At 49.0% G+C, this 17038-nt stretch overlaps 6 protein-coding genes across 6 annotated transcripts; 4 read left to right on the top strand and 2 right to left on the bottom strand.

The window, feature by feature from the left end:
- Window positions 1–49: 49 nt before the first annotated feature.
- On the bottom strand, window positions 50–2662 carry C7M61_003529 (uncharacterized protein; the record flags this gene model as incomplete). The annotated part of the gene is made up of 1 exon (XM_024858866.1): window positions 50–2662. The coding sequence occupies one exon, from the start codon at window positions 2660–2662 to the stop codon at window positions 50–52; it is 2613 nt and encodes an 870-aa protein (XP_024712953.1).
- A 969-nt stretch (window positions 2663–3631) lies between these two features.
- C7M61_003528 (cullin) lies at window positions 3632–6262 on the bottom strand (the record flags this gene model as incomplete). Its single annotated transcript, XM_024858865.1, has 1 exon — window positions 3632–6262. The coding sequence occupies one exon, from the start codon at window positions 6260–6262 to the stop codon at window positions 3632–3634; it is 2631 nt and encodes an 876-aa protein (XP_024712952.1).
- A 1542-nt stretch (window positions 6263–7804) lies between these two features.
- On the top strand, window positions 7805–10135 carry LEU1 (3-isopropylmalate dehydratase; the record flags this gene model as incomplete). The annotated part of the gene is made up of 1 exon (XM_024858864.1): window positions 7805–10135. One exon carries the CDS (start codon window positions 7805–7807, stop codon window positions 10133–10135), a length of 2331 nt encoding a protein of 776 aa, XP_024712951.1.
- Window positions 10136–10783: 648 nt separating this feature from the next.
- C7M61_003526 (uncharacterized protein) lies at window positions 10784–11962 on the top strand (the record flags this gene model as incomplete). Its single annotated transcript, XM_024858863.1, has 1 exon — window positions 10784–11962. One exon carries the CDS (start codon window positions 10784–10786, stop codon window positions 11960–11962), a length of 1179 nt encoding a protein of 392 aa, XP_024712950.1.
- Window positions 11963–12417: 455 nt separating this feature from the next.
- On the top strand, window positions 12418–14808 carry C7M61_003525 (uncharacterized protein; the record flags this gene model as incomplete). Its single annotated transcript, XM_024858862.1, has 1 exon — window positions 12418–14808. One exon carries the CDS (start codon window positions 12418–12420, stop codon window positions 14806–14808), a length of 2391 nt encoding a protein of 796 aa, XP_024712949.1.
- Window positions 14809–15736: 928 nt separating this feature from the next.
- C7M61_003524 (uncharacterized protein) lies at window positions 15737–16753 on the top strand (the record flags this gene model as incomplete). The annotated part of the gene is made up of 1 exon (XM_024858861.1): window positions 15737–16753. The coding sequence occupies one exon, from the start codon at window positions 15737–15739 to the stop codon at window positions 16751–16753; it is 1017 nt and encodes a 338-aa protein (XP_024712948.1).
- Between the last annotated feature and the right edge of the window lie 285 nt (window positions 16754–17038).

The raw sequence follows: 17038 nt of genomic DNA, 5'->3' as shown, positions 1-17038 counted from the left end.
TGAAGCTGGTGATTCAAATGTGTAGAATGAAAGTAGTTCGTAAAGGTCGTTACATTTTGTTGAAGATGTCCTTCCACTTGTCGACAAAGGACTCCAAATTGGAAGTTTGGTCGCTGCTGTTATTGAGCTTGATCGACTTGTTCGAGCGAACAAGCTCCGCATAGCTGTTCCAGTTGATGTGGTAGTACTTGAAGATCGTGAGGAGGAATCCTTGGAACATCTTCAGGATGTTCTTGTTCTTGCTCTTGGAGGAGTTTGAGTAAATGACAAGCAATTGCAAGAAAATGCCGATCAAACTCATTGAGGACGACAGCGAAAAGCTGGACTTCATATCAAGCTCACTGAAACTCTCCACAGAGTTAGGTCCGCTACTGCGGTCCTGCTCCGAGAATTCGGCAGACTGTTTTGCAGAGCTGAGTGGTCCAAAAGCCCCCTGTGCAATGATGGGAGTTGATGGGGCACTCAAACTCAATGGCAATCTATCGTTCAATTGGATCATGATGTCGAAGAAGCTGGTGAAGTTCAAATACTCGAATTCCTGCAAAGATTGGAACTTGCTGAGAATCTTGTAGGGCATGCTTGATCTCGATAACAGTGCTAGGTTGGAGAACCTGCCAAAGTACTTGTTGACATCGGCAATAACATCATCGGTGAGAATACTCTTATCGAACATCTCAATCAAAACAAAAATATCCTCAACGGATTCGGTAGATTGAAACAAGATCAAGAAAACGGGTATAAAGAAAATCTCGTGATGCTTCTTGAGCCCACCCTCCGACAAAGACTTCATGTAGAGCAAGTGTCTGAAGTTGTGCTTGAACTGGTTGACATCAAAGATCGACTCCTTGGATTCAGCTGCCTCTACCAAAAACGTTTTGTAAAGAGGTCTTTGCAATGCGTCATTGATGATGCGGTCAAACAATAAGTTTTTGTTGGTGATCATCTTCTCGGAAAGCTGAGCGTAACGTGCTTCAAGACTCACATAGGACTCCTTGACTTTGGTAGTATTGTCAGCACCAAGGTTGGTAGCAAGAACCTTCATGAAGTAGTCGAAGCGGAACTTGTCTGACACCAATGATTCCCAATTCAACTTGCGCAAGTTAACACGATCGTAAGTTAGCTTCTTGGCAAATTCCTTGGGCTCATTGACGGTGACCATCAACTTAAACCAGCTTTGTTGATTCAAGATAAAAGATTCACACAGGCGCTTTCTGGACTGGTTCTGGAACTTAGTGTTGAGTTCATAATTGCTCAAGAACTTATGGAACTCTTTACTGTGTCTCAGCTTCTCACCACTGCTTTTTGGAGGCAAGTGAATTGGTCTGGACTGGTCCACTGCGTCAAGTTTTTCTGGCGAGAACAACGACAAGTCGTCCACAGAGGACTGGGACTTGACGTAGTTGGGAAGCTTGTAGATCATCTGCTGTTCTCTTGACTCCTTGATAATCTTGGAGTAAGACATGGAGCGCTGGTTGTAAAAGTCCGAGATGTTCTGACTGATTTCACTGTCGTTATTGAAAGAGAAGGATGTGTCAAACTCGTCGGATTCGTCAAAGACTTGGGAGTCGTTTGCCTTGGCCGGCGAGTTTTCATCACGCTCCTCCATGGTTGGAAGTGAGGTCTCAACAGAAAGATTTGGGTGATTGAGTCTGCCCGGAAGCGGGCATGGTTTCATAGATGCAACATTGCTAAGGGAGTTGAAGCGATCGTCATCGGAGTTCACAAGGTCCTTCCGAGAAAGCGAGGAGGAAGATGAGCCACGACGGCTCATGTAAATCTCGGCGTGGTTCTTGATGACTGGAACGTTGAACACCAAATCCAAGTCGTTGGGCAAAATCTCATCATCATCGTCGTTATCATCGTAGGCCTTCTTGCGGAGCTCCTTGCGCTCTTTGGTTTCTTTAGGGTTGTAGTACCTTGTCTTCGAACGGGTCAACATGAAATTCGACGTCAGCGTGCCGACTCTATGAAGGTTTGGTTTAGGTGAAGGCTGAGTCTTGGTGGGGTTGATGCTAGAAGTCGAGGCGGCCCGCAACTTGGGAGGAGTTGGGCGAGAAGCCTGTGACAAGTCTGAGGCAGATTCTCTTCTTGGGAACTGAGGGAGTGGTTTCAGGGAACCACTGAACAGGGCAGCACGGCTTTCGGAGCGTAGCGTGATGGTCAGGATGGAAGAGTTCATCTGGCCCAACTCGTCCAGGGCCTCGTCCAGGGCGTCTTCCGGAAGATCCACCGAAGGCGGCTTGTCACTTGACTTGGACCCGTGAGAGCCTCTGTTAGAGCATAGCGAGTTAGACGTCATGGAGCTCAACCTGGAGTCAGGACAGTCAAACTGGGACGAGCCGTCCAGGGAGGCGTCGTCAGAGTGAGTAGAAGCATTGGAAGTGTCTGAGGCACTGTATGGACCAGGGTAAGGACGGAAATTGTCTGAGCCGGCCAGGGCAGGCTTTTTCGGCGTTTTAGCCAAGTTGACTGAAGACAGCGAGATCTTTTGAATGTAGTATTCGCCGGGCCTTTTCAGCTCGCTAAGCGACGGGAGCGAGGACATCAGACCAACACGTTTGACGGGGCCTGAGCGGGTTTTCTTCAAAGCGCTCGAGCCGATGGAGATTTCGTACAAGTTGTGGTCGTTTAGCGAGCTGGAGGATACGTTTGGATGGTGCATGGCTTGGAGACCTGGCCTTGGGTAGCGAAGGATAAAGGCCTATTTGGTGCCAGATAAAAAAAAAAGTAGGGAGCCAAGGGGGGTTATGGTAGCAAGCGGAACCAGGGCTTTCGATTAAACAAACAAGAGGGATTCTTGCTGTAGGAGCCAGCGGGGTGGAATGAGGCGCAATAATATAGCCGTGAAGTAAATGAAGCGAAAGTGGGAACGGCGATAACCTGTTATCCTGATCAAGGGAGGGATTCTTTGTGTTGTTGGTGTTTTAAAAACAAAAAAGGTCTGGAAGCAGGGCAACCAAAATGGCAGAATGGATGGATGTTTCAGCCCGATCCCGCGCACACACAGGTGAGGCAGACGAAACGCTCCAGAAGCGCTAAAAATAGAAGGTCGAGAGCCCGCCCTGGGGGCTGCAGATGCAGGACACGACGTGGCTAAACAATATTTAAGACCAGCACCAAATCGCCTTTTATTCCCTTTCCGTTTTTTTTTTTTCAAGTCTCGTGGCGACTCCGCCAGCTCTCCCGAATGCTGGGCCAGCAAAGGTGAGCTTTTCGTCCTGCACACACCGAGCACGGCCAACACGCCCAGCGCGAACAAGCCCACCAGAAAAAGCCAAACAGTGGCCCAAGCAGGCGCGAAAAACGCCCCTGTAAACGCACAAAATGCCCCACCACGACGCTTGCGCTGCAAGTAAAAAAACATCAACTTTATTGTGCGAGGCTTCTGTGCATTGACAGATAAAAAACAGGACAACCGGGCCGGATCGATCGGGAACCACGCGACTGGGCCGATTTTCGACAAGCTGCTGCAGCATTGTTGTCGTGGGAAAAGCTTGTGTCAAAAACAAAAAATCCCGAATGCAATTGGCCCTGATGCAACGGGGTGTAATTCCCTTGCTGCGTTTGAGGTCCGATCCGATCCCTCTTGGCCCGAGAAAAAAAACAAAGCCTACCAGCAACCTAATGCACACTAGGCTATGTAGTGGTATACCCCCATTTGGTCGGGGTCTCGTTTGAGGTATTCCTTCTCGATAAGGTCCTCTATACGCTGTTTGATAAGAACGGTCAGCGGCTGGAAACGGCCGTGCAACTGCTTCACCAACTCAGCCACAAGCTCGTTGTGCAGCGTGGTTTGGCGGGATTTCATGATTCTCACCACAGCAGCATTCACCAAATGCTTGCGCCCTTCCTCGATATTGGCCTTCACCTCCTGGCTCTCCTCTGCCTTTTCTGTCTTTTTCTCCAGCTTCGCCAGCCCCAGCGACACCGTAAGAACCTTGACTTTTGTGGTGGGCAGCTTGAACTTGCTATTTAGCAGGAAACGATCACCACTTTGGATTTCTTTAGACATGGGCGTTTTCACCAAAAGACGCAGCCGAGGCGCCACGGCAATCGACTGGAGCTGCCGCTTGAGATCGGCCTCGGGAATGTTGGTGAGCTCGCGGATCTCTTCGTATGTGAGCTCTCTTTTATTATCAAACGGAGCCTCGTCCGGGTCGCTGGTTTGGGGCCCGAATAAAAGCATAATAACGCCCGCGTACGTCAGAAGGTTGATGTCGTACGTCCGCAGAGGGTACGTGATACGAAGATCCATCAGACCAAACTTGGGACACCAGTAGAGCGACTTGTTGTCGTTTTTCTTACCTGTAAGCCAGTATTCTTCGAAGCTGCGGATCGTTTCACGTATAAGGGTGGGCCAGATGAAGCCGATTTGCCCGTTGGTATTGGCAAAGCTCTTGTAGTCCTTTGTCATGCTCTTGGGCCAATCTGAAACATGACACACCTTGAGCTCGAGGTCGATCGTTGAAAGCTTGTGGGAGCTGACGTGGTTCTTCCACTCCATCGTCAAGTCGCCCAGCAGCTTGACGTCCTTCTTCATCTTGACGATTTTCTCCATAGTAGCGCTTCCCAACTCTTCCCCGAGTTTGGCAATCACTAGCTCCTCAATGTCACCGTTGTAACGGACATCCACGCCCAGAACGATGGAGGAGGAGCCCTTGGAATTGAGAAACCGCTTGGCAAAGTGGTTGGCGTAGTGTGCCTCGAAGGCGTCTTTATCCTTGATGAATCGAAGGAACGAGATTGCCTTGTGCAAGAAGTCCTGTGTTTCGTCCACACTGGTGTTGTCCAGGGCCACACGTTTCGATCCCGACAGCTTGACAAGCTGCTTGATTTGGGAATCCATGAAAACGGAAAGCAACTCGGGAGCGCTGGTGGACGGACCAATGGACAGTCTTCTTGTAGGTTGGTTGGATGCATTGATGAAGTCTCTGAACGCTTCGTAGATGGTGTGGGCGACCTCGGCGTCGTTGCTGAAACACGTTTTGACGGCCTGGGAAAGTTGAGCATTGAACTCGAGAATCATATCGATCCAAAGCGTGGCGAATGAAGCAGAGGTTGTGCTCACCGTCACCTTCTTAGGGGCAGCGCCATTCTGTTGCTGCTGCTGTTGCTGTTCGAGGTGTTTGGTGATGAAGTCCACGAATTGAAGACCCGTTTTCACAATGGCTTCCTTCAAACGCACCTTCAACAAACGCTTGTCCGGGTCAACCCGGTCCACAAGAACATAGAACGTTCGAAGCTCAGTGAGACTTTGCTGGTGCAGAGAACCCGTGGGACTTATGCTGTCTTTGACTCTGGAAACCACCGGGTCCAACCAGTACATCAAACCCTGCTGAGCCGCAGGTAGAAGCACCATTTTGTCGAGCCGCTCTTTGATGAGGATGTTGTTCATCATGTGGACGACTTTTGTGGACGTCTTTTGGGGCAAAAGGAAGGAAATGCGTTTTTCCTCGTCGTTGATGAACTTGAGCGTATCTGCCAAGTACCTTGATCCCAGCATCAGCAGCATGATCTCGTCTGCCAAAGTCAGGTAGAACTGCTGCAGCAGCTCCAAAAAGGCTTTTTCAAAATGGTCAGAGAAAAACGAATCTCCCACAGGCGCATCCGGAATGGAATTCGCCACATTGGGTTCGTCATGAAAGAGCATCTCAAACATCGCTAGCACCTGCTGAAGGTACAGTCTGGTGACAATGACCTGGCCCCTTCTGGCCTTGGTGATCTCGTCAATGACAATCTCCAGTAGCGTGTTGCCCACAAAGAAGTTGTCGAGGCGAATCACGTTCATGTCAAAAAGCACCACCCCCATATCGTAAACCAAGAGCTTCCTGCTTTCCTTCACGTACACGCGGTTCAAGTACATCAACACGTCGCTAATAAACTTCATCAGCTGCAAATGCTCGGCCCATTCGGTCACGGCGGCTTTCAAAAAGTCCTCTTTCCATGTCATCTTGAACGTTCTCGACTCGCTGATCTTGACCAATTCACGCTGTCTTTCCCTCAAATGCACCCCGATGGCGCCGGCAACATCGTTGTACAATCTTTTACCGAATTTTTTCAAAACAAGAGTGTACGCCTTTCTGTAGAGCTGTTCGTACAGCAAGTTCAGTACGTTCTTGTGCTGGATCTGAGCTATAGCATTGGCCAAAAGCCCCCACGAAGAGTCGTAGTCCACCTGCGAGTCAGGCGAGTTGGAGCCTCCCAAAACAGAGATTTTACGAGGCGCCCGGATTTTCGTTCGTTTCTGGCCCGCTGGAATCATGCTGTGTTAGTGGTGTTGGACTGGTTGATATATGATGCACCTGTACCTCCCGGACCATTCACGGTCTTCAGTATGTCGGGCAAGCCGAACGGTGTTTGTCTAAGGGCATACCGCTTAGAGAGGCTGGAGAAGCGGTTGCAGAGATGTACGAGATTTGGAAATTTTTCAAATCTGGGGAAAAGTCGCTTTTGGCGATAAGGAGGGGTGGTTCGAGAAGGTGCGTCAAACGGTTGCAAAACCGCAGATCGCTGGGTAGAGACGGTAGGGGTGGTTGTTTTTGGAGATTGGTTAGGATGTATTTTTTTTATTATTGATGGTGCCTGGTTCAGGGGCTTGCCGGTTTAGGGAATTCCTCGGATGAGATTGTAGATTCTTTTCACCGAGGATGAGTGTATCGGTACTCCGATAGACAGGGAATGATCGTTGATTGGCATGTGGAGATTGAGGAAAGAAAAGAAACAGTTTTGGGTTGAGTTAAGTAGAATATTGTGTGGAATTGTTGGATTTGGTCAGGTATTGATCAAAATGACAGAATGAATCTGTTCTGCTGCTTTGTTGTATATTCAACGCAAGCCAGTACTACTCTGTAGATCTTGGAGAACTCATGATTTATTGTTCGTAGGGTGGTGACTGCAAAAACGGCGTCTAGAAATCTAGTCCATTGTATTTCCCGATTGGAACTTACAGCAGCTGAATAAGCAATCCTGAAATCTTTCAAAGGCATTCAACTGAAAAAGCTTCACGCCCGACCTAAGAATGGGGGATATGGGCTTATTCGGTTAAAGGCACAACTACAGGGCCACCGAGCTGCAGTGCCACGTCCGGTGTCTCTGCCTTGCTTTTGGCTAACTCGAATGTAGTAATGGAGTTAAAGAAGTGAAATGTGTACCCAAAAAGAACGTGATCGATTTACACGATTCAAACCGTTCAGAGGAAGTCAACTAAAAATTCGTAGTCAGAAATTTCAATGAAGCAAAGCTATCGACTTCCGCTATCTCCAGAAATCGTCACCCTCCACTCACCCACTGAAGCCTACTGAGTCATACATTCCACTGCTATTTAGAACTTCATGAAGGGAAAAAACCAAAATCAACGCCTTCACCGCAAACGCCGAATCACCGAAACCGCCGAAAAGTCCCAAAAAGGCCCCCTTCCAAAATTTCCAAAATCCATCAAATCTCGATCTTCACTTCTCCACAATAATATCCACTGCACGGTCTATTTCGCAGCCATTCGCAGCCATTGAGTCATGCCGCACAAACCTGCCAAAATGCAAAGTTCTCCGGATTTGCAAAGTCCAAGATTTTGAAAATATCCAAAATAACGGATTTTGCTTTACCTGAACTACTTCAAACTCTTTTTTCTTTCTGTTCATTTCCTCTGGCCTCCGCTTCCGGTGTCTGACTCATGGTGTCACCGGGATGACTATTTCTCGCGCGGGGATTGGCTGGCGCCGCCGCCGGTACCGGCCCGCTTCAGGCCCGCTCCGCGAAAAAGTCATCAGTATATATGCCCCGGATCCGCTACTACTCCACAACCAAAATGCCCATTTCTGCCAATCCCAAAACCCTCTACGACAAGGTTTTCGAGGACCACATTGTCCACAAGGACGAAAGCGGCTCGTACCTTCTCTACATCGACCGTCACCTTGTCCACGAGGTGACGTCCCCCCAGGCTTTCGAAGGCCTCAAGAACGCCAGCAGAAAAGTCAGAAGAACAGATTGCACTTTGGCCACCGTGGACCACAACATCCCCACGGTGCCCCGTACCAACTTCAAGAATGTCGAGACGTTTGTCGAGCAGGAGGACTCCAAGCTCCAGGTGATGACCCTAGAACAGAACGTCAAGGACTTTGGTGTCACCTACTTTGGCATGACCGACGACCGTCAGGGTATCGTCCATGTGATTGGCCCAGAGCAGGGCTTCACGCTTCCCGGCACGACGATGGTCTGCGGCGACTCCCACACTTCCACACACGGCGCCTTTGGTGCCTTGGCCTTTGGTATCGGTACCTCTGAGGTGGAGCACGTTTTGGCTACCCAGACGATTATCCAGGCCAAGTCGAAAAACATGAGAATCAGCGTCAACGGTGACTTGCTGCCGGGCATCACCTCCAAGGATCTTGTTTTGCATGTCATTGGTGTCATTGGTACTGCTGGTGGTACCGGTAGTGTGATTGAGTTTGCTGGTTCTGCTATTGAGGCTCTTTCCATGGAAGCTCGTATGTCCATCTGTAACATGTCCATTGAGGCCGGAGCCCGTGCTGGTATGATCAAGCCGGACGAAATCACTTTCAACTACTTGAAGGGCCGTCCTTTGGCTCCTAAAGGTGCTGAGTGGGAAAAGGCCGTCAAGTACTGGAGCACCTTGCATTCCGACGAAGGCGCCCATTTCGACTACGACATCAACATCAACGCCGCCGACATTGTGCCCACCATCACCTGGGGTAACTCTCCTCAGGATGCCTTGCCCATCACCGCCAAGGTTCCAGACCCAGCCAATGTGGAAGACCCTATCAAGAAAGCTGGTATGGAGCGTGCTCTTGCCTACCAGGGCCTCACGCCCAACACGCCGCTTGAAGAGATCAAGATCGACAAGGCCTTTATTGGTTCGTGCACAAACTCCCGTATTGAGGACTTGAGAAACGCTGCTAGAGTCGCCAAGGGCCACAAGAAGGCTGACAATGTCAAGTTGGTGCTTGTGGTGCCAGGTTCTGGTCTTGTGAAGCGCCAGGCCGAGAAGGAAGGTCTTGATAAGATTTTCGAGGCTGCTGGTTTCTCGTGGAGAGAAGCTGGTTGCTCCATGTGTTTGGGTATGAACCCAGATATTCTCGATCCCGAGGAGAGATGTGCCTCCACCTCCAACAGAAACTTTGAGGGCCGTCAGGGCGCCAAGTCTAGAACCCACTTGATGTCGCCCGCCATGGCTGCTGCTGCTGCTATCAAGGGCCATTTCACGGATATTCGTGAGTGGGAATACGACACCTCTGACGAGCCAGCCATGCAAATCGACTCCTCCGGTCCCGAAGACCAGGATTTGCAAGACGCCGTTTACGACCACGAAAAGCAGCCTCTTGAATCTTCCGAGTCTCTTGAGGAGGACAGAATCAACGATGTTCCTCAGGAACAAGAAGCCTCCCTCACAGTGGACCCCAAGAAGCCAGTTCCAGCTGGCATGGACAAATTCACCGTTCTTTCCGGTATCACGGCGCCTTTGGACAAGGCTAACGTCGACACCGACGCCATCATCCCCAAGCAGTTTCTCAAGACCATCAAGAGAACCGGCCTCAGCAAAGGTCTTTTCTACGAGTTGAGATTCAACAAGGACGCCCAGGGCAAGGACGTGGAAACCGACTTTGCCCTCAACGTGGAGCCTTACCGTAAAGCCGAGATCTTGTTGGTCACTGGTGACAACTTTGGCTGTGGTTCCTCCCGTGAGCATGCTCCTTGGGCCCTCAAGGACTTTGGCATCAAGTGTATGATTGCTCCTTCGTTCGGTGACATTTTCTACAACAACTCGTGCAAGAACGGCTTGTTGCCCATCAGATTGCCTCAGGAGGTGATCAAGGAGAAGTTGTACCCACTTGCAGTTGCCGGCAAGAACCTCACGGTGGACTTGCCCCAGCAGCAGATCCGTAACGCCGAGACCGACGAGGTTTTGGTGGAGCATTTCGACATTGAGCAGTTCAGAAAGCACTGTCTTGTGAACGGCCTCGACGACATTGGCTTGACCATGCAGAAGGAGGAGTACATCAAGAAGTACGAGGAGAAGAGAAGAGACAAGTTTTCATTCTTGGAGGGCGGCTCCAAGCGCATCACCCCCGTCCGTGGCGCCAAGAAGTCCAAGTACGGACTCAAGACCCAGGAGTGGTAGTTATTGCATTTACAGAATATCACATATTTATTGGAAGGAATTGTAGGCGATCAGGTGAGGTTGGGTTAGTCAGCAGAGAAATTGAAAAGGGACTTCTTTAGGGACTTTGCAGACAAAGTCAGAAAAATGACCGCGTCTATTTGGTTCATTTTCCATAAAGAAGTTCTGTGTTCATGGGAACGATGAATCTTCAGCCTGGTGTGGGTCACTCATAATTTATCAAAATTTCCTTCATTGCATAATTTAACCTATTTTCCTCTAAATTGATTTATTGAATTTCAATTTCATCTTTACCTCAGGTAGTGTTCCCTTACAACTGAATGCTATAGTAGATGCTCAACTAGTACAACAAGTATTACCATCAGAAAACACCCAAATGTATACCTTCAGGAAATGAACAAAAAAATCTCCATCCTAAAGATCCAAAAGAAACGTTGGAGAGTTTTTTCCGAAAAATCACATTTCCTTCAAAAAACCACTTTCCACACTGCCTGACCTCATGGCCTGCTTATGCGGGTGCACCTCCATTGGCTCTGCGTATTATCTACAATCATCAACTACCACACTAATCAGCATATTCCCCAACACCCACACATACACACAAACAGCACAAAAATTACCACCACCATATAAAAAGCCCCCTCCCACATGCTAAATCGCAACATCGTGCGGACGCTTTTCTCGTCCAGACTGGTCCAGAAAGAAGACCCAGCGCTTTTGGCCAATGCCTTGGGTCTCCTACTGCCAAAGAAAAACGTCAAGTCCGCCTCCGCTTACCGCCCGCTGATCTTCCGCCACCTCCAAAAAGGCGATGTCACCGAAAACTACGCCGAAATCCGCCGTGAACTTCTTCCCGAACCGGCTATTCCCAGTTCCATCGACCACTCTCAGCAGGTCAACTTTTTGCTTATGGACTTGCAGGCGGCGGCGGCCAAAATGCCCTCTAAATCCAAGGCGCTGGAGAAGAACTTGCTTAAGCACGTTACGGCGCTTCAAAGCGAGGATGAACTTGTCGAATTGGTCTGCTTGTCCCTCCAGCAGAATAAGCTTTCCCTAGCTCTACTTACTAGATTTCTCCTTAACAGACACTTGAAGCAGCTCCACAGGCTACCGTTTAACATAGACAACTTGGACAGGGCGTTGTTTTGCCGCAACGGCTGGACACAGCAGAACTTCGTGGAGTTTGACGTGCTCCTCATGAAGAAGTACCACGACTTGAACAAGCCGTTGATGATTGTGAAGATCTTGAGGGAGCAGTTTGAGAGCCTGTTTTTGCCGCTAATACAGAGCCGTCTTTTGCTGGCGTTCTACGAGCGTATCGTCTGGAAGTTCTACTTTGAGTACCAGCTTCATCCAGAGAGAAACGAGACACACTTTGTCAAGTCCCTAAACAACCTACGGTCGACCCTCACCATGTGGGAGTCGTCCTCACACAACAACAGAGCAATTCTAGAAACGGCGCTTAAAGTGCACGAGGACTTGAGTCCGTTGCAGAAGACCTTCATTCAATTGTGTGTCAGCGAACCTGCTCAGGCGGCCATCACCAAGCAGCTCGAGACAGGCCGCTCTAGGCTCCTTGGAGAGCTAAAGAAAATTTCAATACGCTACAAGTTGGCAGGGGTGGCCTCTGCCAGCGACTCGGACAGCGTTGCCATCAGGGCACATGGGTACTCGCTCATTCACGCTGTTGAGAGTTTGGTCAAGCGAGAGTTTCCCAATTGGGCTTCCCACAAGCAGTTGGGCACTATCATGGGCAATCTAGCGCTGGAGCGGGCGGAGATGGCCCACACGGGGTTGGAGGTTGATGAGGCCATGGCGTTGGCGTGACCCCACCGTTCACGAAACTATACGAATAATCACGAATAAATGAGAGTAGGAAGGAGGTGTAGGCTGTGCTGGCGGTGAATTATTTTGTAAGAATTGCTAGCAGTTTCCGTATTTTGATCGTTTAAGAGGTGTATTCTGAAAATTATGTGGAGTATCAACACTCCCCAAAGGAGCTGGGGATTTGAAAGAAACAACGGAGGACGTTTTAGAGCTCAATTTGACAGTTGAAGAATCTACAGAATTTTGCCAACACCGTCCAATTTTCCGCTTCAAAATTGACCCAATATTGACAGTGTAGACCCTCGCTTTCATACCCCAACATGGCCTCTCCGGTCACATATCACAAACGCACATTAACGCAAGTACCACATTATTTTGCTAGCCACATCTCCAGAATTACCATAAATAGAGGCCTTCTCTCCGTAAAAATGCCTACTTCTCTTATCACTTCCATCATGAACGACAACAGCTACTACGGTAAAGATTTCGACTATACCTACGGCAGACCACAACGTGTTTTCGACATTGAAGCCAGGCCAGAGTTTGAAAACAACGGGGTTGATGAATATCCCGAATGCACTGGACCGGCGAATACGCCCAAGACACCAGAGCCTGAAATATCAGAGCAGACGGTTTCCGATTTTGTGAAGCTCCAGTACTATGTGAGACTGGCGTATTCAGACGAAGAGGCCGATGATCAGCAAATTGAGCCTATGGGGGAGCCCCAAAATGGGGAAGATTTGAATGTGTTTTCGAATTCGGACTATCAGAGTGTGGAGATTCAGTATGATCAGCACCAGTACGACCAGGAGTACCAGTATATTCCTGAAACCCAACCAGAGCCTCAGTTCAACAACGAGCAATTCGACCCAACAAACCAAAATGCTCCAATTTCCCCATTGAGCACCGGCTTCCAATTGAACCATTCGACCGTCACGGCCACCCCGGAAAAGCTCTCGTCGTCTCCGGAGAATCTGCAGTTTACTGAAACCTCAAAGGAATACTCCACAGCCACCACGGCTCCAACGGAACCAGACACATGTCTTCCATACGTCGGATGGCCGGATTTGGCCTTGGAAGACGCCTCCAACCAGTGCACCCTTACGGGCTCCTTTTTGCCAGAAACCTCGGTTCTGAATTTGGAAACTTCCACAGACCACTTGAAGTACGATGACCAGATGACCACGCCGTTCATGGATTTGAACGAGTTCATTGATCATTTTCCAATTGATCCTGAGCAGCAATTGGCTGACATTTCTGGAGATGCTTCTTTGGAAAGTAAGCCTGTTGAGGTTTCGCAGCCAAAGAAGGCTCCAGCTGAACCAGCTCCAGTGCAAAAGGTACCGGCTGTTCCAGAAAAGAGACCAAAAAAGAGTGAAAGTCTGGCTTCAAAGCAGCAGAGTCAACCTGTGAAGAAGCCAAAAACCGCTCCTCAGTATTCGGCTCCACAGAAGCACTACAATGTGGCTCCACAGACCCAGTACTCCAACCAGACACAGAGCCAGTACTATGTGCCTTCTTCACAGGGAAATTACTCGAATGTACCTTCTTCACAGGGCAATTATAGCGTGACTCCGCAAAGCGTGGAAGTCAAGAGTCTCTTTGGAACTTCCTCGGTGGGTTCCAGTTCTTCTAGACCCCAGACGGAGTCTAAGGTGAAGACAGATCACAGAAAAGAGGAAACTCCAAGAGTGACGAAGAAGAGGGAGCATGTTGAGGGCAGTTCTAGGAATTTGGAGAAGCACGTGGAGAGACCAGTTGCTGCAAAGAGACCTCCATCGGGCTCAGTCTCGAGCTCAGTGTCTAAGCACGCAAAGACTTCCAGAACCCATGAGTCTGAGGTGTCCAGGAAGCACGAGTCTTCCAGAAAGCACGAGTCTTCCAAAAAGCACAAGGAGTATTTGGTCAAACATGGCGAATCCTCCAGAAAGCATGAGGGTTACTCTGGAGCTCACCAGGAGTATTCTAGACCCCATCAAGACTACTCCAGAGTGCACCAGGACTACTCCAGAGGAAACGAAGGTACTTCCAGAAAGCACCACGAATCCTCCAGAAAACAGCATGACTCCTCCAGAAAGCAACTGGAGTACTCTGGATACCCTACTGGGCAAGTGCAGCAGGGTCACCCTTCTGGAGAAAGTGTCTATTCTGGAAACCTGGGTCACCACTCTGGACAGACTTACCATTCTGGAAACTACAACCAGGCTAGAACCCACCCTGACGCCTCCTTCCAACCACAAAAGCGGTCGTACCCTGAAGAACAGACAGGCTCTTCAAAGCACCGCAAGGTCTCCACTGAAAACCAACCCACCAACCAAATGCCAAATACCTACCAGGACAGTTACCTTACTGTTGTGAGCCCCAGAAACCAAGAAGCTTTGGCTCAGTTTAACAACGCCTACTACCTGTCGTTCCAGGACCCTAACTGCCAGGAAGCACATCTGCAGCCTTTTGGTGAATCCGACCAGGGCAACTCCAATTACACCTACCAGCCCGGTGAGCTTAATCCTCATCTTAGCACCGAGGAGCAGTTGGAGCATCAAAGGCAGGGCGCCAGGAACTTGTTCTCCGTTCCTCCCTATACCGAGGAGGAGGAACAAAACAAGGTCTTCAACCAAGAGTACGTCGAGCAGCAATTGGGGTACCCCTTGTGTATGAATCCACCAGAGTACCAGGGCGGATTCCAAAAGAGGTACGAGTATCCAGATGGGTATGTGGGCCACACCCAGGGACCCTGTTTCCGGGCTGCTCAGGGATACAGCAGGTTTGTGGACCAGGTGTATTTCGGATGGTTGGCCCATAAGGCACGGGAGCATCAATGGCGGGAGAGCATGTCGGAGGAGTGATGGCTTGTATAAAAGTGTAAAAAGTAAGAAAAAAATAAATATAATTGGAAGTTGGGGATGTAGTTGGGGTGGTGAAGATGTAGTCGACATCGCAGTCGTGGGTTGAGACATGAAAGGGGTCAGGAAGGAATAGTAGTGATATAAGGAGTAGAAAAATGACTAATGACTCTGGGTGAATTTGCTACAAAATCTCTATTTTGAGGCTGCTACGTAAGAGGGTCAGTATTGATCAAGCCTTAGCCAGGTTCACCAATGCACGAGTGTGAAGGTGTATCCGTCCTCGTCCTCTTGAGAAAGCAGAGAACTTACCAATAAAATAAATCATCTTTATACCTTCAAAATCTCAACATTGGTTGATGATCGTTCGTAGCATTGAAAGGTACAATCGATGTGGAGTATAACCTGGAGATTTGATCTAAAGTATAATCGCTGAGCAACATCAACACAGTTTGACAGCTCAATTCTCCCATGGAATGACTGAAAAAGTTATAGAACCAATGTGATTTCATGAAATCCCTTGATTACTGAGAGGTGAGCTATTGATTACATGGACACCGGGTATTCCACCAAACTGATAACTTCCAACGTCCCTTTCTATTATTTAATTTCCAGCCTTTGAAAATGACTCCAAATCCTTAAGAAATCACTTAGTTACTATATATCTACGGAACTTGGTGGCTTCATTCCATGGTGGTCCGATTCGGTAAATAGCCGTGCTGCTCCGAGATTTCGCAGCCATACGAAACCCACCTATCCAACAGAAGGCCCACAAAACACCATTATATAGAAATTTTAAGCATTGCCCTCGAAGAATTACCAGCAAATTATCCGAATTAGCCCCTAGAATCAAAAATCCAAATCTCTCGAAAGAATTCGCCCACCACCACCTGATCTACCCCGGAATTCACATTTCGCAGTCAACATCACCATGAAGATTCTTTCAGACAAAGTCATCCAGAAACACCTTTTGGCCGTCAACAGGCGCCAGGCGGAAAACGGCTACCTTCCTGTTTTGGAAAAAGCGCTAGCAGACTATGCCGCTAACCCGGACGTCGTACCCCCACGAACCGTTCTTACTTCCAACTACCCCGGTTGTGATACCACCCACTTGTTCATGCCATGTGCTGCCCTCAATAGCGTGGGGGCTAAGGTGATGAGTGGGGGCACCTACAATTCCCAAAATGGCCTTGGATTTCAAGGATTCACCGGCGTGGTGGACCCCCAGAGCGGTCAATTGAAAGGTGTGGTGAATGCCAAAACACTCACTGCGTTCCGGACGGCGTTGGCCAGTTTTTCGGTGGTTCATAGGGAGTTCGGAGACAGGCTGGAGAAGTTCGACAGTATCGTTGTTTTTGGAACTGGGCCCCAGGCCTTCTGGCATGCCTACCTTGTGTTGAAGGTGTATGGAGCTGATTTGGTCACCGTGGTCAGTCGGACCAAGGAAAGCGCCCTGAAGCTTTGCAAGGAGCTTCAATTGCATTCTGACGTGAAGCTTGAGGCCTTAGGCTTTTCTGACGAAAGCGTGGGAGACAGAATCGCAAGTGCACCTGTAGTCTTAGGCTGTGTTCCATCCACAGAGCCCACGATCAAGCTGGAATACTTGAAAACCAACACAAAGAAGGTCATCACGCTAATTGGCTCGTACAAGCCGCACATGGTCGAGCTTGACCCGGCTTTTGTGGAGAAGAACTTCAGAGGAAAGGTCAAGCTTATTGTGGACTCCAAGGCCCACGCTTTGGCAGAGGCAGGAGAATTGGTGCAAAGCAACACGAAGGAGGAAAACCTTGTTTCTTTGAACGAGTACTTGTCCGGTAAGGTGGAAGGAACTACGCAGACGGAATCCGGAATCACCGTTGCGAAGATCGTCGGGCTCCTGATCATGGACATCTACATGGCCGAGTACATGTTGGATGCTGTCGAGGCGCCTTCTGTTGAATTTGACTAGGTCGAATTTGACTAGGCCGATTTGACTAGGTTGATCTGACTAGGCTTATTTGGTGAAGAAGGTCAGTGGTGTGCATGTTTCAGAAGGTACAGAAGGTACAGCCCAAAGCTTGTTACAGCGGGAGAACGCCTCAAAACGAAAAGAAACCAAAATCGAGCCACAAATCAAAATTTTGGAAACTATTTCTTAAATGTTCTCTGCCTGTGACTGATAGCACAGAAGCACTGTTTCGCAGCAATTCCGTCCACCACCTAATGCCCCATTCATAGAGAAGAAGAAGGAAAT

This window comes from Candidozyma pseudohaemuli (genome assembly GCF_003013735.1).
Source record: "Candidozyma pseudohaemuli strain B12108 chromosome Unknown scaffold00009, whole genome shotgun sequence".
Classification (NCBI taxonomy): domain Eukaryota; kingdom Fungi; phylum Ascomycota; class Pichiomycetes; order Serinales; family Metschnikowiaceae; genus Candidozyma; species Candidozyma pseudohaemuli.
This window is presented reverse-complemented; position numbering and strand designations above follow the sequence as displayed.